The following is a 23,607-nucleotide window of genomic DNA, read 5'->3' as shown; positions in this document are numbered from 1 at the left end:
GATTCCCGTGCCAGGCACCGCCGGGGATACCGTCGGGCAGCCATTTCCCGAGGGCTTTCTCCATGGAAAAGGCGATATCCCGCATCCCTCCCTAGCCCCGTGTTCACTTTTCACAGAATCACAGAACTACTGTCCAAGCTAAACCTCCCCTGGTGCAGTTTCCTGTCAGTTGTTGCCAGGAAGAAGATGCCGACCCCGCCCTGGCTACACCCTCCTTTCAGGCAGTTGTACAGAGCCGTAAGGTCACTCATGAGCCTCCTTTTCTCCAGACTAAACATCCCCAGCTCCCTCAGCTGCTCCGCACAGAACTTGTGCTCCTGATCTTTCACCAGCTCTGCTGCTCATCTCTGGACTCGCTCCAGCCCCTCAATGTCCTTCTTGTAGTGAGGGGCCCAAAAACTGAACCCAGGATTTGAGGTGTGGGCTCAGCAGTGCCAAGTACAGGGGCACAATCACTGCCCTGCTCCTGCTGTCCACTCTATTGCTGATACAGGCCAGGATGCCATTGGCCTTCTCGGCCACCTGGGCACACTCTGGCTCACGTTCAGCTGCTGTTGACCAGCACCCCCAGGTCCTCTTCTGCTGGGTCACTTTGCAGCCACTCTTCCTCGAGCCTGTAGCGCTGCAGGGGTTGTGACCCAAGTGCAGGACCCAGCACTTGGTCTTGTTGAACCTCCCCCAGCAAGCTCACCAGCCACATTAACAGGCATGTTCTAGCTCATCAGGAGGCCACGCCAAACACAACATGGAGTTTTTAAGATCAGCTCCCTTTACCAGCTAGATCAGCTTTGGCTTTTCAGCACTGCTGGCATCAGTCCAGCTGGTTTCCAAAATCCCTTTGCACCTGCCCAGATGCAGCATATCAGAGCTAAGATCCCTGTGTCCAGGCTTGGAATTAGACTATGTCTATTAGCCAAATGCTGCTATACAATTCCAATTCCCAGATCTATTACCTAGATGATACTCAAATGAGTCAACATGTTTCATGCATCCACAGGTGCATAAATCTTATGCACCAAACATAAATCTGTTCTTCAACACAGGAAAACATTCACTGCGGATGAAAATCAAGTCCAAAACCTTTGTGATCTCTTCCTCCAAGTGCTGTGCTACTGAGCCATATAGTTCTGCTGAAATACATAGAGCTGGAAATTGGTGCTCAGCGATTTTTTGTCAAAAAAAAAAAAAATCCATTAATATGCTCCAGTCCAGTTTCTTTTATACCTGTACCGTAAGTGATCTTCAGCTGCCTTTGCATTTGTATGCTTATCTTAGGTACTAATATTAATTTCCATGAGGCCCTTATACATCCTCACATCCCTACTGTCCCTCCATTGGGATCGTCTTGCTCACTGTCCTGCTCACTGTAAGAACTGTGGTTCATATCTCAATGCAACTAATTCCCATCAAGCCCTCTTCTTTTTTGATACCCCCAACAGCCTGACGAGAAATCCCAAATGTGTCATTCCACAGGTGCTTTTGAGTACTTCACTTGGAATATCTTCACCTGTTTTTCCATCAGTGCTTGTGCTCAGTGCTTTTACAAACTGCTCTGCTAAAGCACAGGCGACACGAGGGGCTGTGCTCAGAAACATCCCCATCTGCGAGCTGTTACAAGCAGAGGAACAGACAGCAGAGCAGAGAGCAAGCTCAGGGGAGCACTCCTGTGGCTATTACCTGCAGAGGATACTTGCAGGACACCCTCAGCAGAACCTGTTCTAGTAATGCTGCAGAAGCAGGCAGAAATCACACCTTGTAAGGTGATTTTGCTCATGGATAGGTTATGATCTCTGGCCTGGAGGAGGAGAATGAAGGAGCACCAGCCTGGAGACAGACGTGATAAACCTAACTAGCCAAAAATCCCTGTTTCATACACACAGCTTCTGTGACATCTATGCTCACAGCAGGCTCTCCCATATGTGCAGACCACATGGAGCAAGTAAGTGCTGCATCTTCTGAAACATTAGGTCTGTTTTCCTGCATCAAGAAACAGGGCTTTTCCTCATCAGCCCAGTATCATTAATTCCTACCACTGATCTGGAAAATATAATCAACAGCAGTAAAATGTACCTTCTCCCCCCCAATGCTTTAACAACATTCCCATCTTCTTTTCCACATTCAAGTCAAGCATAGACACAGATGTTTTCTGCATTTTCACTTGTTTAAAAGGCTAATACCACTCCTGGGTTACCCATGGGTTTGTCACACACTTTGGCATGTCTCTGGTTAACACTGAAAGATGTTTATCCCAAGGCATATTTCCTCTGAGTGGAGACAGATCTTAAATGAAGCGAAAAGGAACTGAGCTGAGCGCTGTCTTCAGCTAACACAGGGGCTGCAATGACAGAGTGGCTGATGAGGGCAAGAGTGGGTGGCTCTGACCCTCTGAAGAGGTACTGCACCAACACTGGGGTAACTCCACTCTTCTACATTTATCCCTGAAGACGGGTGGTGAAAGCCCACGCAAACCCAGAGTGCGATGACTGGGACCAAAGCCGACGAGATGTTTGCTTGCCGGGTATGTCAAACTATGGCAGAGAAGAGCTGAGGTTTCATTGTAAGCAGAATGGTTCACAGGTCTGTTATCTCTCTTAAAGGTCCACTTTTAACACACTGAAACTCCGCATGCATGCTGAGACTTGAGAAATTCAAGAGCATCCTGTGTTGCAGCACGACCCCATGAATTTTAAGCTTGAAGCATCCAAAACAAACTAAAAAAAACCACTTAGGGCCACAGATACCATGTTTGTCCACAGTTACACAGCACAGATACAATCCAATTAAAAGAGAACCCTAAGCCATGTGGGCATAAGATGTCCATTGCCTCCTGGCCTCAGGGCTGAGAACTGGTTCCTGCTTCTCCTTCATTCTGCAGTATAGGCTTGGACATAACCAGGCCAAGACCTTCATTTGTTCCAACCATTTCTCTGAAAACCCGCCCAGGAAGAGGGTGACATGGTGAGCACTGAGGCAAATGGGCTTGGAATCTGGGATACCAATCATGCAATTAACACATGAATAGCAGGTGGTCCTTCCAAGACTCATTTATCAAGGAAAAAAGAAAAAGTGCAGGTACAAGACTCTCATGTTTACCTTCTCCAACAAAGGTAATCTGACTTCAAGCCAACCACTTTATTCCATAAATGACAGCCTGAATGAGCCTTTTTTTTGAGCTTTCATGCTAATCAGCTGGCTGTATGGCAGTGATGTCCCTGTGAGCTGGGATACCTCTCAATGTTACTCCTTGAGGCTGAGAAACCCCTGACCAACTGCAGATCTCTGGTAAGACTGATGTCACACATAGCTTTGTATTACAGTGCACTAGATTTTGTATTGATAACTTTAAATCATTGCTATATCCTCTGCAGTAACAGAGTGAACTTTGCTATCAAACTATGTTAAGTCTTACTTTTACAACGTTTTTAATAAAATCAGTTTTTTTTAAACCTTTGGCAGTGGTTCTTCAAGCATCTAAATTGCTCATCTGCAACACCTCCTTGCTTGCCCAATGCTACAACACATTCAAAAGCCACACACCCATCCCTTGCTCCATTTCAGAGCCACCTCCTGCATCTGCACTCTGTGTCTCCTAATGTAGCTTGTTTCTCTCTTACCAACAAACTGTGGTAAGGAATTCTGTGGCCCACCTGTCCCACACTATACAATACAGCACTGAGATGAAATACATTGGATTTCTCTGTGTGTCACAAACGTGGAGAGGGGTGCAATCCAACAAAATCCAGTCATTTTTCTCCTGCTGCAGCAGGACTTGTCCAGCCCACTTTGTAGCACAAACACAGCTCTGCAGAACTGTTCTGTCTTATTCCATCTCTGTTCAGGACTATCTGTCCCACCAGATCCATCAGGCTTAGGTGTATTTTAACAACTCCTAGTGCTCACACAGGCAGCCTTGCATTCATAATGATTTTCAGAAACCTGAGTTTTGCTAACTCAGACCTGTGGAGGAGCACAGAAAGCACCAAGGACCTGCTGCTCTCATCAGTTGTGTCTCTGCTGCAGATAGCACGGAGGAGGAATTCTTCCAGTGCACTGTGAACTTTACTTGCAGATTAGAAGCAGGGAGGAGGAAGACCAGGAGAACATAAATTATCTAGGAAAAGTTTGATGCCTGTTCTTAGGACAAACAGTTCTAATTCTGCAAACTACAAAAGTGACGTTTAAATGTAAATTCAGAAAAACATCAGGTGAAAGGCATTTTAGCTGAATGCAGTTAGCACCACGGAAATGAGGGCTGTTCACTGAGTAGTCATCCCTTCCATCATATAAATCCCCAGGTACAAGATGTGTTGACAGTAGGAAAGCTTTGCCTATAAGGTTTTTTTCCTGCACTTCTGAACTCCGCACTGACAGGAAATCTCTGTCTCTGGCATGCTTCCAGCTTCATAACCATAATCCCATGTGAGTTCGGTTCCAGCTTTCACATGTCTAAGAAATAAAACACTCGGTTAATTTGTTTGAACTAAGTGAAACAGTACTGTGCTTACAATTTGTCACCAACAACACACATTCAAACCCAAAAATTGTAAGGGGCAGGGAGCATCACACAGGCAGCTTGTTGGGAGAGAAACAAGGGATACAAGAAGTCTCTGGCACACTGGTGCTGCTTTGCCTAACAAAGCTATGGAGATTGCAAAAAGGACTGGAGTCTAAACAATGTGCTCTAACTTAGAGGGAAATTCTGAGAAACAAAAATCAAACAAACAAAAAAACCCCACCAAACAAAAAACCAAAACCCAAACAAAAACAAACAAAAAAACCCCCAAACAAACAAACCAACCCCCAAAACAAAAAACAAAACAAAACAAAAAAAAAAAAAGAAAAAAAAAAGAAAGGAAAACCATGTAAGTGATACATCTAAACGAGCAACATGGTTTTGTTATTTTTCCTATGTACAGTGCATCACTGAAGTTTGAACAGATCTCTAGATAAGTGGTTGAAGACTGTCATCTTTGGTCTGACAAGCTACATTTTAATGCAATTGCACTATGTGCACAAAGCCCAAGACTCAGAATTAAACACACACTCCTCATGAACCAGCTGCTCTGACAGTACAATAGAAGAAATGTCTAAGGTAGGAAATTCATTGTCCAAAATGAATGCCAAACTAAATACCTGAGACTAAGATGCTGATGGACAACTGATGGAAAATGTAAAATATGAGTATTGTAATGAAGAGAGTAATTCTCTGATGTTTCTCCCTGGATATAGGGGACATCCAGTGAATTCCCAGGCAGCAGACAGACAACAAATAATGAGGACTTTTCATACAGCACAAAATTGCAGCCTGGGACTTGCTGACTTGAGATGTTTTAGAGGCCAGACATGTAAACCAAATAAAAAGGTGACTGGGCAAGTTCATGGAAGGAACACAATTAAGCTCAATGTTTCAGATGACGTCCTTAATTTAGAAAAGTTGTAAAAGGGTGATGCCCAGAAAACGGAGAGCCAGTGAGGGGAACTCTCCTTCAACAGTCTTCTTCCCTGAGTGTCTTTGCTGGTCTCTATTACCTCTCACTACTGGCCTCAGTCCCACTACACTTCTTTACTGAGTACCTGAGCAAGAAAGACTCTAGCTAAAACAAAACCTTTTTTTGACATATTTCAAAACATTGTCTTGGAAACCTCCCAGTGCAATCCACAATATCTGTGTCAGCATGGAGCAGAGCTGCAAGGCTCCACAAAAGACCAGTGTTCCCTGGAACTGGTTTGTCAGAACAAAGCCTCTCCTCTCTGTTGTATTCTCACCTAGTACTACTGCTGGCATGCACATCAGCTAACTTAATTAATAAAATTAATCTTTCCTCTTCTGGGTTTAGCTGCTGCCATCTTGTGTCTCACTGGTACCAGCTCTCTGTACCTCCCTTTCTCTTAGACACTAAGGAAATACCTGCATCTTTTACTTTCAGAACAAATTTTCTGTGGATACTAAAAAGCTAGGAGCAGAGGAATTTTCCAGCTGCTGTAGCATCTTGTGAAGTTTTTCCTTCTCATGCAAGCTAGCTGAGAAACGGTTTGAGATTTTTGTAAACCAAGACTTTATTGCACAGCTGTGAACTTGTTTTCCAAGCTGTTATGGTATATTGAAGAAAATATTTTGAATGGGTGTTGTAAAGCCTCCACCAATCATTCTAGAAGGTGGTTGATCAAGGGACCAATGGTGTCACGCCATCCTTGTAAACAAAGCTATATAAGCTGATTTATATAATTAAATATAGCCGTTTTGGCCACTTATCCTGAAACTGGATTCATGTCGTTTTTCGCCTTTCTCGGTACAACAGCGACAATTTTCACCTCTCAGTATCCTATTGTCACATCCCCATGACATGCCAGACCACTTGCTTGTCTTGATAGCTGTGAGGACAAGGACTGAAGCCAGCTTGTTTGGCCCACAAAGTGTCTCAACCTTAATATCCTGTGGGGTTCAATCCTGCCCTATGGGACCCAGATCTGGTGGCCATTCCTTGAGACACAACAGTGGGATGAGTGAATCGTGGCTTTCCAAATGACCATGCTGAGTTAAACCTATTTCTCCACTGAAGAAGATATCAGTGAAGTGGACACATCAAAATTAAGTTTCCCTACTTTACATTTCAGTGCAAAACTGAAGAAAAACTCATTAGTGATAATCAACAAGTTCTATTTCTTCTGTCTTCAGTGCACAATAAGAAGTCACCAATAAGAAGGTAGTTTTGTGCTTTCATAATCTAAGCATCTGCCCCACCCCTCAGTGTAATTATGTCCTAATAACTAAGCACTGCTTTTGTCCCCTAGTGCCTTGAATGAACAACATTAAAATTCCAGAAATTCACCTGTTTGTGAAGAATGCCACCCATGGAAAACTTCTGTTGTGAGTTTCTACAAACACACTTTGTGCAAAGAGATTTGGGCAGCAGCTGTGCTGTAAAATGGAAAAATCTGAATTAGAAACAGTCCAACACCACATCGTTGGCTGAAAAAACTATTTTGTGTCACTATCTGTCACTGCTAAAGGTAGTTTCCTCCTTCCCTTCTCCAGCCCACACAGAATGTTTATTACCCAATGCCATTGCCAGGGCAGCAGTGCTAGGGAGCAAGCAATGGATTAAACGATTTTGTGCTGACCAAGTACAGGATGTGATGTAGATGTGTCTATGAATCATTTGTCTTAGCTGGAGGTACTTGGCAATTCATTGCTATTTATTTCTTGGCAAGTCAAAACTGAGAGACTTATTTAGCAGACATGTACACAGTATGACACACCACTTTCTGAACCTATGATTGAACAGTAGGGAAGGTTTGTACAATAACACAACACCTGTCCTAAACCAGCACAAACTAGAATTTGCAATGGCTGGGGAACAAAATAAACAAGGCTGGGAGAAGGCATGCAGCTCAACAAAATGTGCTATTTGCTCTCTGAACCCCCAAGAAAGGCCATCAGGAAAAAGTTGTCACTCATTACTGGGGAGTATGTTTCTCAGGAAGCCAATGGTGCCAAAAACTGCAGCTGGTACATAGCACGTATCAGCTTATGGAGGCACAAACAGCTGGTGTGACCCAACCTACTGTCCTGTCACCTGTGATTGCAGGGAGCACCACATGTGCCTCTCTTGTCATGCACCTACCACACATACTGTTTATGTGCAAAAGCTTTCTAGTTTAAGCTTAAATAAGTAAATGATGTATTTGCAGACACAACAAAGAGAACCCATGCAACTTAGTACTTACATTTAGAAAACGACCCACATTTCCTTCTTTTGTGGCATCCAGTACGTAAATATTTTCTTCATTAGCATTCTTGGGAAGCATCCCATCACCATCAGCCTCCTCACAAAGTGCATCTTGTTTTGACTGCCTGCTATTTTCTTTTTTGCAGTCAGCTTTTAGGGGTGCATTGTTAGATGGCCTCACAATACACATGTCATTCAGCACACCTGACTTGCCACAATCAATGCCCTGCAGTGACAGACTCTTTCTTTTGCATCCTGCACTGTCCACATCAGCAGAGCCAGTCTGTCCAATTTCCATCAGATGTTCTTCCTTCTGCTGCTGGGTGGATTCTGTCAATGGACATGTATATTATTTCTCAGCACCAGTTTAAGGCCAGAGCCTTACCCTTGTTTGGCCCTGAACTCTTACCCACCCCCTCTTTCCCACATCCTCCAAAATCTAAGCAGCTTCCTTGCTATCTACAAGTCTGTAACACAACTTTTCCATGACTCTCATCAATCCTCCCACAAATGACTGTTTCCTGCTTTGGTGCCTTAAGCACTTGCTCAAGGTGTCTGTGAGTGACCTAGTGTCTCACTCTTCTCAAATCCCACTCCAGACTGACTTCTTCCATGTAGCCTTTTTTATCATTCTCCACCTTAACTCCCAAGAGAGTCACAAACTGTAATTAAGACAGAAGAAAGATGCATGTGCAAATAGCATCAGTTTCACACTGCCCCTCTCCAGCTTGAGGTCCCCCCACCTGAGCATTATATCCTGTTCAATTTTTGTTGGCTGGAACAGGTACTGGGTGTGACACAGCAAGATCTGCAAGACTGGCTTTCCCACAACTGCACTGTATTTGAGAAGCTGCTGTTGGGACAGTTCAACATGTCCCAACATCTACTGACAACATTGTTCTACTCTAAGAACAGGCCTGCCCAAACTGTCTACACTGAATTCTATCACCTGGTGGGACACAACTGTACAAAGCATGCAGTATGTAGAGCTCTGCAAACCTACTTTCTTTTCCTTTCTTTGTTCCACTGGTTAGTTTTGTTTTGCTTGACTGATGAATCTGAGAACTATCATCTTCATCTGAGCTGGCACTGTGCACCTGTGTATCAAATGAAAAGGCTGTGATGTGATTTTGCTGTATGCAACTCTGGGCCAACAGGGCACAGCAAGTGGCTTTTAGAACTCCAAGGCTGAATTTTCCAATCTACTGTAATGTATAGCTGTGGCTGAATTGGAAAAGTTAATACATTTACTGCAATGTAACATTTATCTTAATTTCAAATTATCCTTCAAAATAACCAGGAAAGAGCCCCCCAGTCAATAAGACATGTAAATAAGTGCTTAAGTCCCAACAATTTCACCAGAATTGTAAGTTGCCCAGCCAAATCCCAAACATGCTTTTTACACAGTTTCAATGAAATGACTGGATGTGGCAGAATTTCTCCTCTCCTGTCACAAAAAGGCAATTAGTTATGGGAGTTCTGGAATGGACAGCACTGCATAATGTTAGCATGAAAATCCCATACGCATTTCTTACAGGCAATGAATCCAGTAAAACCTACAGCATAAGTTCACACCAGTTTTCCTCCTTTGCACGTGTCAACGTGACAACATGTCACACTCATGAAAGGTCAGGAGTCACACTCAGATCAGCCCTCCCAACTCTGCCACTGTATGAGAAAACTGCATAGACATCCTGAGATTTTCTTCTCTCCCTGCTATGCCATTCTTTGGGAGCACATCACAAAAATATTATCACTCTGACCCCCTAACCCTGTACTTAGTTACAAGGGGTGCAGGAGGAGAATAATTACTTGCTCTTGAGGTCCTTGCAAGGGTGGTGTCTTGGGGTGACTTTATGATGTTGTATCCCATATCGCTGCCCTATGCCCAGAAATTAATTTTGTGCCTTTCTATGCCTTTAAACTGAGCCTGAGAGGGGGGAGAGAAAAAACCCAGCAAAATTCTTCAAAGCAGTTTGTTTTCAAGGACACAGAGATAGAGACTCCTCTCTGCGTTCAGCAGCGGCGAGAGCAAGAGCACAGGGAAGCACTCGGCTTGCTTTCTCAGCCAGTTCTCAGCTACTTTTTCTCCAGAGAGAGAGATGGAGAGTTGAACTTTTGTTTTCCTGGGACTTCCTTTTTTTTTCCCTTCTTCTTTTTTTGGACTGTTTCAACATCAGAACACATCGGGACTTTTCCCACCAAGGTGGAGGCCCTGGAGGAGGGGGCCCCACCCCAACCCAGCTCCGAGGAGGAGGAGAGAGGCTACCTACAGAAGGACTCTGAAATTTTCCCAGGTTTTCTCTCAGCAGAGCGAGAGGTTTCATTATTTAGCATTATTATCCTTTTCTGTGTGTTTGTTAAATAAATCGTTTTTATCTCTTTCACTTTCCTTCGAGGAAAATTCTTTTCTTCCTGAACCTGGTGGGGGAGGGATGGTTGTAACCTGTCTTCTCTCAGAGAATTATTTCCAAATTTGCCCAAACCGGCACAGGTGGAGAAGGAAAGGCTGTGAGAGTAGATAGTGCTGGTCTGGGGGAACATGTTGAAGGATTGATAATGGAGAAGGGATGGGGTGCAGGTTCCAGCATGGCAGCCTAGCTCACGGTGTGACACAATCTCATGAAGAAAGGTCATTAGAACTATCTAAACATGCAAGATGAAAATGTCAAAATTAACATACATACTCAGCACAGTAAAAAATGAATCTATTAAAGCCACTTATTACCATTTTTAGCTGGTGATTGCGAAAAACAAGTGTTCTAGTTCCAGGCCTTCTCACAGCTGCATTACTTGAGTTCTTTGGATGAACCCTGTACAGAAAGGTCAAAAGGAAATTATAAAAGACAAACAGACCCACAAGTAACTCTCACAACAGACATTCCTCTAACAGTCTCTAGTTCCAGTCTCTTCTCTAGAAGGAACTACAGCAGAGCCTGCAGTCTGGTCTCACCCCACGTTCTCCGAATATTTTGCTTTTAAGAACTGAGAACCTAGGCTGGGTTCTCTATAGTATTTGTAAGAAAGCAGTTGTTCGAACTTTCTTGAGAGATCAGCAGCTGCTTTTACATCCTTTTCCAATTGCCCTGCTGAGAACAAATAGCTTTATTGTTATTATATCAGATTATCTCAAAATATAGCACCAACAGAGTTTTGCCTTTTCCTGCTACTACTGTCAACAGTTTTGACAGTACAGCTTTTAACTAGGAAAGCAAAGATGTTGTGGGGACAAGGGATAGCGAAGGGGACAGAGGGGGAGGACAATGTATGACAGATTTAGAGAATGCTCTCCCACAAAAGAACCTCAGTCACTCACATCAGGAGAGGGTTGAGGAAGGATGGGAAGCAGTTATCTGGTGTAAACATTTAAAAACTCTAACAGCACATTAATCTGGACTACATTCAGAGCACAGCAGAAAATACCGGTTTCAAAATGAATGTTAATATCTGTACAATGTCTAGCAATATGTAACGGCTCTTATTCAAGAAAATTTTCAATGTAAAACATTTATGTGTGTTTTCCTGCCACAAAAGTCTCCATTATGGCACTTTTTTGGGCTACTGATAATGGCAAGAAATGCTACTCTTTAAGGCTTTAAACCCCTTTGTAAACTCAGAGTGCACAGAGGCCACGAGAAGATGTGACATTATTATACGACTATATGCTTCTAAAGGCAACCTGTTTGGGGGAATGACATGTCAAGCTTAGCACACTGATGTCCTCTCAGAGGTTTCTCAGTTCAGCTGGACTGTCATTTTTTAAGGGGCAGAATAACAAAGTCTTTTTTTCTGAATTATTTTTTACATAGCCCACGTGAAAACATTTTTATTCTCAGGAAAAGAAATTAGTGGGATTTAACATAGCAGTGCACTAAAGGCAACTTAGAAACTGTCCTTCCCTGCAATTTTTAGTAACAGCACTTAGCAGAAGTAAAACTTAGCTGATTGCTTATAATTATGAAATTACAAAATTATGAATTCACTAAATTTCCAAGATACTGAAATGCAAATGAGAATACAGTAGCAGATATTTTTAAAAGTTTCCATTTGCAATTTCATGTTGCTTCTCAAAGATCCACAATAACCTTCTACTATGGAAAGACTTAGAATTTGCAATCATTTATGAGTAGTACAAAGAAAGTGTTTACAAAGAAGTGCGGCAGAGAAAGTAATAAAGTTTAAGAAAACATGCTCCCAGCTTCCATGTGAAAAGACTAGAGCATGCTATTGACACATGCATGCAGTTATTTGAATTTACTGGAGGAATTCTGATGGGCTCTGAGACCCTGAGTGTACAATGAAAACATATTCACTGCAAAAGTGCAGTGTTGTCAGACTCTTAACGGGAGAGGTTAAGGTTTCTGGCAGGAAAGGTTATGTTACAAATAAGAAAAGATTTAGACACTGGGAGCAAAGGGCAGAACAGTTGGTGGCTAATATGTTATCAAACCCTTCAGTGTCATCGAGTATCTTTAAATAATTTATCTTAAGTATATTTTATTAATTCTTTCAAATTAGCATTACCGTTAGTCCTAAACAGATCAAGTACACCCAAGAGATGAACTGAATTTCTAGAAAATGACAAGTGGTACACATAAGTAAAATTAATATAGAGGAAAAACTCTGTCCTACTAGAAGAAATAATCAGGAATTAAAAAAGAAGTTCAGAAAGAAAAAAACCACCACCTTCATATGAGGACATACTCTAAGTTATACAATAGAGTTCTAGAATAGCAGAATATTAGTTTTGCTATGCTTAAGCTTATTTTGCTAAACTTACAGAGTTGATTTATTTTCATTAACCACAGTCTTAGATAAAGATTCCTCATTCTCAGGAATGTCATTTTCATCCGTCTGCACCAGTTCGATCACTGAGTCTGAACTATCAGGGTCAAGTTTTCTTTTTTTGGAAGAAAAGTCATGACCTCTGTCATTCACCGCACCTTTCTCTTTCAGCTCTTGCTCAGCATCTCTCAATACTTCAGCTCTGCTCATTAATCTACCTGAAAGAAAAAGACAAGTTTTCTTGTTTTGTTTTTTTTTTTTAAATGCTTGTTTGCTGAGTCACATTCACTATCACAGGTCAAACTTATATTAACAAATACAAGAGCATTACTTGGGAAAGCAAAATATGGATGCTGTCTGTAATTCTAGGATGTCGATATAGGCTGACATGTAAACTGAATCAGACAAGGGCATGTAGTGATACGAAAAAGACAAGTTTTCTTGTTTTGTTTTTTTTTTTTAAATGCTTGTTTGCTGAGTCACATTCACTATCACAGGTCAAACTTATATTAACAAATACAAGAGCATTACTTGGGAAAGCAAAATATGGATGCTGTCTGTAATTCTAGGATGTCGATATAGGCTGACATGCAAACTGAATCAGATAAGGGCATGTAGTGATAAGGCTTTAAACTGAGAGTACGTCTAGATTAGATATTAGTAAGAACTTCTTCACTGTGAAGGTGGGAGGCACTGGCACAGGTTGCCCAGAGAAGCTGTGGATGCCCCATCCCTGGAAGTGTTCAAGGTCAGGTTGGGTGGGGTCCTGAGCCACCTGGTGTAGTGAAAGGTGTCCCTGCCTCTGGTGGGGATGCAACTAGATGTTCTTCAAGGTCCTTCCAACCCAAACCATCCTACAGTTTTATGATTTTTACTGAAGGAAAATTAGCCCTAGCATAGGAGGCACAGATTTGTGAGGGAAAAAAACCAACAGTCTGAGATAGGTTTTGTCCCATATTGTTTTGATTGTTTGTCACCATCTCAGAGCAGAGCTCTTCAAAATTCTTCTGTCCGTTTGATCATATTGCAAGTTAAGATTACACTTCTCTTCCAACCCCATACTTCCCCATTCTCAAAAAAAATCCAGGGCACACACCACAGGAGATGGAGAATTATGCTACATGTCTTCACAGGTCACCTCCTGCTACCTGAGTAAGTACAAACAAATGTCCCCCTGTCAATGTCATCCAGGCAGCGGACGCCCCAGCCCTTCTTCTCCGTGTTAAACACTTGCAGCCTGACTTGAATGCCGTGCTGTACAACTCTGTTCTGACACATCAGTTTGTCACACCTGCACAACACACTGCACTCATAAATCCTGTCAAGAGGAAGAAAAACAAAACACAATATAAAAGGATGCATTATCATCATGAAGTTCCTGTTATTAATTCCCCTTCTAAGTATCAACAAGGCAGTGGACTCAAATATAAAGACTCTGGCTAAAACATTGCTGGTTGTGCAGCAATGCTCTGAAGCTTGTGACTTTCTTGATTGCTGATGCATAAATTTTAAGAGTCTGTCTGCCAAATGTTGGTATAAGTATACAAGAAAAACAAATGTTGTATTTTTGTTTTATAGGAGTAAATCACACAGAAACAGAAATCCCTATGAAGCACCTAATTCTGTACTGAAAGATTTTAGAAAAGACAACCTATGCCTGGACTTCACCGCAGCTGTTATGAATTTCAGGATTTAATGAAGCATTTCCAAAAGAACTCATAATTGTGCTTTTTTTTGGCATCTGTTTCTGGGTTCTCTGACAACTTTAATTCTGCATGTCAGCCATAAACTAACATCACACAGAGGACTGAGAGGGTGTCCTTAAGCCTGTAGATTCAAGCCCTCGGCTATTGCAGAAAGCTACCTTGCACAATTCCTCTCCTAGACACCTGAAGTAACTGACACCTTCTCGAGGCCACCTACTAATCCACAGGAGGTGAGTAAGAGAAAAGGCAAACACTTGAAGCATTGGATGGTTTTGAAGATTCTGGGAAGAATCACCCATAACCAAGTCTGCCAACAGCAGCCTCCTGGTGCATCTTTAGGACTCTGGTCACTCTTGACACTTTTCTTGGAGCTTGATCTTAGCTTAGAAAATTGTAGGATCTGCAATACAAAAGCTTTTCTTTTCCTCCTATTACTCAAGTCACATTAATTTTTTATTATCCTGATCTGTCACTAAAATTGTGACAAAAATGGGAGGTTTCATTAATCCAAAAACTCTGGATATTTTAATCCTCTGGCACTTAGACTGAACTATTAACTGCTATTTTATTTGTATGCTCTTATTTTACTCCCGTAGTCTTTCTTACCCACTAGGAACAGGTCCCTCCAGTCTTTTGTACCGGTATCCACGGCATCTTTTACCACCTGGAGACAGAGAAGTTTTACTACAGCCTCTTGCCGTTAGCTGTAGGCATGCACATTTTGACCTAAAAGTAAGAGTAAAACATCTCAGAATCTATTTGAAGCAGCATAAATCAATCATAAATCTAAGTAATTTGAAATGTACTTGACTAAACACACACGCACTTCCACATATACACCCGTATTCCCCCTCCCTGCTCCTTTTACTCCACAGGGCTGTTTCAGTCTTACCCTACCTTTTTTCTTAGTCTCTTGATTGGTTACATGTGCTTTACAACAACCATGTTCTCTCCACCCAACCCCATTCTTCTGCCAAGCTCCTTAAATGGCAGATGCAAACAGCTGACATACAACAGAAACTTATTATAAGCAGGACACTGTCAAATGGATCGATTGAATAAAAATCACCTCCTCTGGCACAGCATCCCAGCCTGTTTGCCACTACTTGGTTATCTTCCTCCCTCCTTAGCCCCCAGGAAGTAAAGAAATTTACAGTGTGGAGAACTCAAGCAATAGTGCTTGTCTTCACCATCGTATGTCATGACAACTCCAAAGAGTCACAGCAACCCTGCAAATCCTAAACCCCAAAACTGCACATCAAAAGCATCTCAATTCTTGTGGGACTTCAGTGCAAAGAGGTGGCACACTGTGTGCTTGCTGTTTCCCACCACTCAGCTGAAATGAAATTACTAAAATTACTGAAGCTTCATTATACCAAGCTGCAATTTCAAGCTTTTGTTGGGTCATGAGCAACTACGTTGCACAGCAGCATGTGCAACTCCCCTAGCTGTCAATAATACAAAATGGATGCAACACCAAGTAACACCTATAGACAGAGATCAGACAAACACCCCTCAAGAAAGTAGACAAAAATACCACCAAACTTGCATATGATAATTGTGGCAGGTTCAGACAGAGTGTCTGTAGCTCAGAGCTACCGGGATTTAGAAAAAGACGACAATGAGCAAGACTACTGGAACTGCTCAGACCACAAATGTATTCTGTTACCACAGAGTTTTGTAGTTTCTGTTTAGACAAGGAGAAGGACAACATGTAGAGGTTGGGAACGGGGATGTTTCTTTGTTTGCCCTCAGTAACCTTCTAAGTTCCAAATGATCTGATCCCTTGAGGCTGTCCCACCCCACCTATAGATGCCATTCTACAGTAGGAGCTGCAACAGAAATTGTCATGCAGGATCCTTCCCTGCCTGTCGTGAAAACAAACCTGCCTCTGCCCCTTCCCTACTCTTTTTCCAAAGCCAAGATATCTGCTTGTCAGCTCCACCTGGAGGAGAAGCACTGCCAATTTGGGAAGAAAGGAAAAGGAACACAATAATCCACCTGTTGATTGCTTCCTTCCCTACAACAGAGGGTGGACCAGTAGGAGCACCCAAGTTCTGGAGAAGAGAAAGACACAATGGTGTCAGTCAACACAAAGCATGGCACAAGATATTCCAGTAGTGCTGGTCCTGTTTGGCACTGTTTGGTACTGCACCTTCACACACCACCACCCTGCTGTTGAGGCATCATGCGTCACTGGCCTGAGATGAGATCCTTCTACCTACCTATCGATGCAGCCATCTGTGCAGTCACAGGAATCAACAAACAGGCTGGAGAAATTGTTGAGATAATATCCACGTGGCCACGATGACTTCCGATACTTGAAATAAGGTAACCTTGCATGGTCGAGAGTGTTACAGAAGGAGACGGGCACAGACTCGGCTCCGTTGCTAATATCGAACTCAAACACGAGGGGTTCGGGAGTCATGGTGTTCCTGCCCAACAGTACATATGTGTTGAAGGAAAAGTGATCAAGAAATAAAAAATTGCACTCTGTTTCAAACAAGTAATTTCGCACATCTCGAAAGCTTCTCAGGCTCCGACCGCAAGGAGCTTTGTAATTCACATCCAGTGATTTTGAAAGGCAGTCTGCTTTTGCATGGCGCCTTTGAAAGTCAAACAGGATTGGGATCTTCAAAGGATTTTCACCCTTGTAGGAGCCTGCTGCTCTGTTGGCAAGACATGCACTAGAGCACTTGTGGTTCTGATAATGCACGTTTAAAGGTAAACCTTGGATTTTGCTAGATACTTCTTCGCTCCCTGGGCATGTTCTTTCCATGTCCTCTTTTTTGCTATTTGGAGTAAAGGAGGAAAAAAAAGACAGAAGTGCAGCATTTTAGACAACCAGTGAAGTTTCGGTTTTTTAGTAGTTCAATATTTTTAGCACAGAAAAGAAACAGGCCATGGCTAGAAGCCCCAGGGTTTCACATGGTGTAACTGTCCTAACAACATATAAAGACATATTCAGTTGCATTAAAAAAAAAAGCTTCTTCCCAGAACTTACATGCTAAAACACAGCAAGAAAATGTAAAACAAAAGGAATGACATATTTACCCCCATCTTTCAAACCAGTACCTGAGGCTAAACACTAAACACAGAGAGACTAAGTTACACACCTGATGGTCTGCACAGTAAGGAAAGCCTGAGAACTGATGCTTAAATCCTAACCCTGATAACACTCATGAACCTTTATTCACAACCTAATGCCCTATTCTGCAACATTCTCATGTGGGAAATTAGACAAGTCTACCCAAAACCTCAGGTGTTCCACAGAGGCCAAGTTAAAAACATTTTCACTTTGAAAACTGGCAGGATTCAAACTGGGTTTAAAACATTGACTTTAGAAATACAAATTTGAGAACTCTCTCAACTGCAGTAAAGTATATGTCAAATAAGGAACTGAAATGAAGGCACTGACCTGTCAGAACTTTCTTTAGTGTCTGCAGCACTGTCATCTGAAAGAGGCTGCAGTTTGGGTTCGGTTTCCTGTGCACCATCCCCATTCAACTCATCACTTACTGAAAAAAATTGAATGTGAGCAAAAACTTCATCAATCCACATTTCAGTTTATGATTGAATTTACTTTACTAAAGAGATAATTAACAGAACACATTACAAACAATGCATTGCCAAGAACTACAGCTAACAAAAAGCTTGTTAGCAAGTGCCCTACTGAAAATGCAGCTTTCAAAGTGATCAGAAAGAACAGCACAAGAAACACATTTACAGATTTCCCTTTGCTATCAGAAATAAAAGGATGCCAAGCTATTACAGCTAGTGGAGCCACGCACAGGATAACTGCTCAGAGACAGCTCAGGTTCATAAGGGCTTACTAGCTCAAACTCTCTTCCTGTGGTACAAGCATTATACACATACACACAAACCATAAAAATACAAACCCAGGTAAGAGTTCACAGTTCAGTACTTGAGGAAACTAATAATTAGGTTTTCCTCACTGTAATGCTAATGGCCTTCTCAGATCTACTTTACTGACTTCAAAGAAGGGAATTGAGCTTCTGGTGAGTAAAACAAGACAAATTAAATCTGCATACCAAACAAACACAATGGAGGTGCACATACCATTTGCCAGGGTTAAGAGATCACCTAGATTAGCTTCATTCACCAGTGCCCAAGCCTGCCAGCATTCTATGCAAAAAAACCAAACCAAAACAGATACTAAGTTTAATTTCAGTAATGATAATAGGTAAAACAAGGTGTTAAATCCTCCAGAGACACTCGATTCTCCTCACTGTGCTCATCTAGAGCATGGAAAGACTGATACTACTAGAAACATGTTGCACCACAGACCTTAGCAGACACATGTAGGAATTACTAAATTATTACAGCTCACAGTAGGAGTTGTGAATTGGCACTGAATATCCGTCAGCTTTTGGAAAGATGCTGGAATGTTTCCAAACACACATAAACTGGTGGCCTACAGTGGCAGTAATATACATAAAGACAATTTAGTGTAAGCTTCTATCTTTGTCATCAGACCAGTCATCTTCAGGCTAAGAAGGGCTGGATCTTGGCAGACCAAATTAATGCTACTTCTAAATTGGTGGAAATGGCCTTCAGATAGCAAGAACGCAAAAGACCCATTCTGTCTCAACCTCTTACCCTATGCAATAAATATTACAAGCTGGCAGAAAACTCCCAGCAAAATCCATGTTAATGTTTTAGCTTGAAACCTTTACAAAAGAAAGCACAGAAAAATTCAAATTGAACTTTATCACAGATTCATTGCATCATGTGGGGATTCAAGTTCAACTTTTATCTCTGCACTGCTTTAGTATTTTGTCATAACAGTCAAGATGTGGGAGCTCAAGAACACAAAAAATTGCACTGCTTAGTTTAGAGGAAGTGTTATATATAATGCAGTGTGTGTGGCTATATTAGTTTAGAAGCATCTTACACCACTGTACATTTTCTTAAACAAAAAAAAAAACCCCAATAGGATCCATAGATTACATTTATATGGGTGACTTAACAGAAAGAAGCAATTTTACTCAATTAAATAAACCACTAAAAGGAAATCTGTGTACTGCCCCAAGCTTATCAGAATTACAATTTTAATGTATTTTGATGTAGATAGAGGAAGCTTATTTCCATGAAAATCAAGAACAATTTGAAATGCATTAGTGTCACATTTTTCTACTATTGTTTCAAGTTATAACGGTGTCTCTGACACAAAATAATACTGGGATTATTATTATCCCACCCCAAAACCACTCAATTCACTGAGATAGCTTGAAAGGCTAATAATTCTGATGATAAATGAAACACAAGGCACTGCACGTATTTCATTACTTCTCAAAAATGAGTATTTCAGTTCTGTGTGCTTAAGAGCCATGCTTGAAAAAGTATACAGGCAAAACAAGAAAATAGCTACATGCACCTGAAATCACTTTTCTTTTTCTAAAAAAATAGACCTTTTTTTTAAAGTGCTTAAAACCACCAACAGCTAAGTAATTAAAATTCAGAGATATCTGAATTATGGCAGATATTACACAGACCTACACAAAGCAGGCCACAGCTACTCTGCAGTCCAGTTTAACCACTACAAGGATTTCAAACCTTGGTTTGTGGCAGTTCCATTCTTGATCTTTTCCTTCAGCAACAACAGCACATTTTGCACCTGCTCAAATATGACATCCACTCTTCTACCTCCCAATTGTGTCCAAAACGTCTTCACATCACCTGAAATGCAAATTTCCATTTATAGCCCCTGAGAAGTCTAAAAACATGCCTAACTCCTAGTGGACTATTCAAAGATTCCCACTCATTTCATTTGGAGGCACTTCTGAAAAAAATAACCAGAACAGCAGGATGCATCAAACCTCCAGGAGCCTACTCCTAAATCAAATCAAGAGAGTGAAACAGAAGTTAAGTGATGAACTGGAGTGGCTTCCAGTGGTGCACAATGCTCCCTCATGCAACTGTTCAAGTAGGTCGCAGAGGGAGCTGTGGAAGCCCTTCTTCAAACACCAGCAAATGAATCCCACTAAAAATTAATCACTGAAACTCCCAAAAGTGACGCAGGAGAATATTTTTAACTGAATGCACTGAATATTTTACTTGACAAAAGACATTGGGATTTTTTTTTTACAGCTGTAACCTCTCTTAGCTGCATAGGCTGACTGTCCTGTCCCATCATTATTTTTGGTATGTTTTGTAGAGGAAAAACAATTCAACATATTTTCAGATAAAATCAGTTTGATAAATTTTGTTCAACCAGGGGTATCAGTTGAAATAATTAACACCCCCCATATATCATGCCTCCTTTCTCCATAAGAACATTTGGTTTAAAGAAATGTTTTTTAAGCTACTGGTTTAGAACTTCTCCTCTTCCTTTGAGGTGCTAAGCCCATTCATGAAGGCTCTGGTTAAAACATTAGCTGTGCGTCTTTGTCAAGGACTGTGAAAAAGAACTATGTTTCAGTGCGGGAGTGGAGGACCAGGAGGAGTGGTCACAGGATGGGCGGGGATTCCCGATGCATGGGGCGATACCCGACACGTGGGAGGAACCCGAAGACGTCATTTCAGTGTGTCAAGTGATGATGCCAGAAGAAGGAATTTGCTCTTTCTCAGTTAATGTTGCTCTTCTTCAATGACCAAGGACAAAAGCATAAGCAAGTCTGGTTTTCTACTCCACTCCTAGAGGTGGAGTCCACTGTCACCACACTAGGTTTACATTCCACTATCAGAAAGCAAATCTCTGTTGGCAAATGTGCTTGGGTGACACCTTCCCAGCAGTCAAGAAATACTGCATTCTTGTAAGGTTCATAAAAAAATATTCCTTCATTTTTTGACTTAGTAGAAAATGACTTCTATTGCCCAGGGCACCAGAAGCCCAGTGATGCTATGGCAGTGTGGTTACTCTCAAAAGCATCATGACAGCAGTGAAAGAAGTAACAATCTTTTGTCACCACAACCCCTGCTGCTCATGTCACCAGCAGCTAAAGGCATCATACTTAATATCAACAGGCAATGATAAAAGTACTTCATCTTGTGAAACAGCTGATTTGGCACTAAATATCAACAAAATTTAATGATCTCTTATATTCACAGAAATTTTTTTAGACATGCAGAAAGGTTAAAGTCCAATTACAAAAGAAGTCACAACAATTTTCAGAAACTTACACTACTGGTCCAAGGGACACCACCTGCCCTGTGCTATTCCCACCCTTTTGCTGTGCTTGACAGCATTACAAATTTAAAACAAAAAAAAGTATATTTAATATTTGTGTTTAAAATAAAATTGAAAAAAATACATTCAATTAAAAATATGCATTTAGAAATCCTAGTAACAAGTTTCTCCACTGCAGATTAAAACTGCTGTCCTTATTCATTACCTGTTCTCGGATATTTCCATACATTTACTAAATCTGGATAGCACTGGTGGATGGATTACTACAGAGGACGGGTGACAACAGTTTTTTGTTTCTGGGTCCTCAGCTGTAATAATGTGTAGACCATAGGGAAATAAAACATACACTGCTGTGTGCAGTGCTCACTCATCTTGGAAGTTCTTCCCCAATTCTCATGCTGGAGTGCCCCGAAACTCCAGCAGCAAAAGCTTTGCTTTGCATGGAGAAGCAGAGATTGCATTTGAACTGCATAGTATAATTTTCATTTCAAAAAAGACAGATGTCCACACCACTAAGCTCTCCAGTGCTAATGCTGCTATCACCAACCACAGCCAGAAGGACAGTGAAGGAGCAGACATCGGATACATCTACCTTGTCAGCATTCAGAGCCATCTCTCCAGCTGATGAATCAGCTGGCATCTGGCTTTATAGAATCCTTGTGGCCACATATCTCTTTCTTCCCAGCATTGTGCAGGGTAGTGATACTGGAGCAAGATACAAGCTGCCAAGGTCAGGTCTACTTACTCCAGCTACCAGAAAAACAACTTGTGTGTGTGTTTCCTGTAGTGCTGCTGACAAACCTTACACCACAAAAGGCAAAACTATTGTCCTCCAGTTAAAATTTTCGTATCAGAAGCAGTTCCAAATACACACTCCTTTCCTCTTTCCCTCCAAAAATTCAAATTATACTACCTTCAGTGCTCTCCTCCCTGGAACTGGTAAGGTTCTCCTCTTCAAAGAAGTCACACAGCACTGCAAAGGTGAAGAATGGACAAGTAAGTAAGAGACTGGGTGAGAAATTACAATAATTGTAGCTACTCAGCTTTTCAAAATTTATACAAGTAAATAATACAGTGGGTATCAGGAGGAGCACTGTGTGAGAATATGTTGTGTTGAAATAGTAATTCCCTGTTCAAACAGTCATCCCACGCCTTGTCAAGATCTAGTTGAGGAACTCAAATTAAACAAGCTATGTGAGGAAATTTTTTTACTTAGGTCATTTCTTACTGTCCTTCAAGCAGGAAGGTGTCACAAGATGACCCAAACTTTCCAGCACATTTAGCTGAGCCTACAGAACCCCCCTGCCCATTAACGCAAAGTTTTCTTTTTTTTTTCCCTAAATTGATGTGCTCAGTACAGCAGTACTACAACTAAATTGATTTATTTAGGGAAAAAAAAGAGAACGCTTTAAAAAAGTAAATAAATTACTGAATCTGTTTCTTGACAAATGCAAGATACCCTTCACTGCAAGAATACTAAGAAGAAGTAAGGCAGCACTCTTCAACCACACTGAAGATTCCAAATTTTTATCTCCATGAATCACAGAATCAAATAGGTTGGGAAAGACCTCTGAGATCCTCCAGTCCAACCAAACTCCAGCATGTCAACTAGACCATGGCACTGAGTGCAACATCCAGTCTTTCCTTAAACACCTCCAGGGATGGTGACTACACCACCTCCGTGGGCAGCCTACAGTGACACAGAGAACGTAAAACATGCCTTATTTATGTTAGCTACTTCATCTTTTCTATGCTACGACTGAAAAAACAAACCAACCCCAAACCCCTCAATTCATTCTGGATACTTCGTTTAGTTGAACGCGAAAACAGGCTAAGACAGTTGACTCCTAGAAATGTTTCTTACAAGACTAATGGCTGCTGAAAACATATATATATGTACACACACATATATATACACTTATATACAATTTTTTTTAAAGTCTTACTTTTTTTCTCTTCCATCCTCCGGGGATGCTGCTCGGAGAGCTGTCATCCGCACTGGGGTGGCGCCGAGCCTAGCTCAGGTCGGGGTCTCGCTGCGCTCCGGCACGGCCGCAGGGCCCGCGTCGGGCTGGGAGGCTGGCATGGGGCGTGCTGCGGTCGGGAGTCCAGCCCCAGGTCACTCCCACACCCCTCGGGACCTCATACCGGCACCGCCAGCTTCTTCTTCTGCTGCTTCTTCCCTCCTCCTCTTCCTCCTCCTCCTCCTCCTCCTCCAACGCTGCACTCGCACTGC

At 41.8% G+C, this 23,607-nt stretch overlaps 2 protein-coding genes across 7 annotated transcripts in view; one reads left to right on the top strand and one right to left on the bottom strand.

The window, feature by feature from the left end:
* The window catches only part of LOC103615159 (RCC1 and BTB domain-containing protein 2), a 468,828-nt gene that overhangs the window by 50,879 nt on the left and 394,342 nt on the right, over positions 1–23,607 (top strand). The window lies entirely within an intron of this gene.
* Positions 2,224–23,577, bottom strand: LOC103615163 (histone-lysine N-methyltransferase SETDB2). The gene is made up of 14 exons (XM_008633181.2): positions 23,318–23,577; positions 22,285–22,344; positions 19,799–19,921; positions 18,302–18,367; positions 17,640–17,739; positions 16,447–17,013; positions 14,828–14,947; positions 13,664–13,833; positions 12,511–12,733; positions 10,459–10,543; positions 8,734–8,827; positions 7,729–8,060; positions 6,831–6,919; positions 2,224–4,446 (listed from the first exon to the last, which is right to left on the bottom strand). Exons 1-14 carry the CDS (start codon positions 23,331–23,333, stop codon positions 4,329–4,331), a joined length of 2,163 nt encoding a protein of 720 aa, XP_008631403.2. The 5' UTR covers positions 23,334–23,577; the 3' UTR covers positions 2,224–4,328.

This window comes from Corvus brachyrhynchos, unplaced genomic scaffold (genome assembly GCF_000691975.1).
Source record: "Corvus brachyrhynchos isolate BGI_N302 unplaced genomic scaffold, ASM69197v1 scaffold202, whole genome shotgun sequence".
In the NCBI taxonomy this organism is placed as follows: domain Eukaryota; kingdom Metazoa; phylum Chordata; class Aves; order Passeriformes; family Corvidae; genus Corvus; species Corvus brachyrhynchos.
This window is presented reverse-complemented; position numbering and strand designations above follow the sequence as displayed.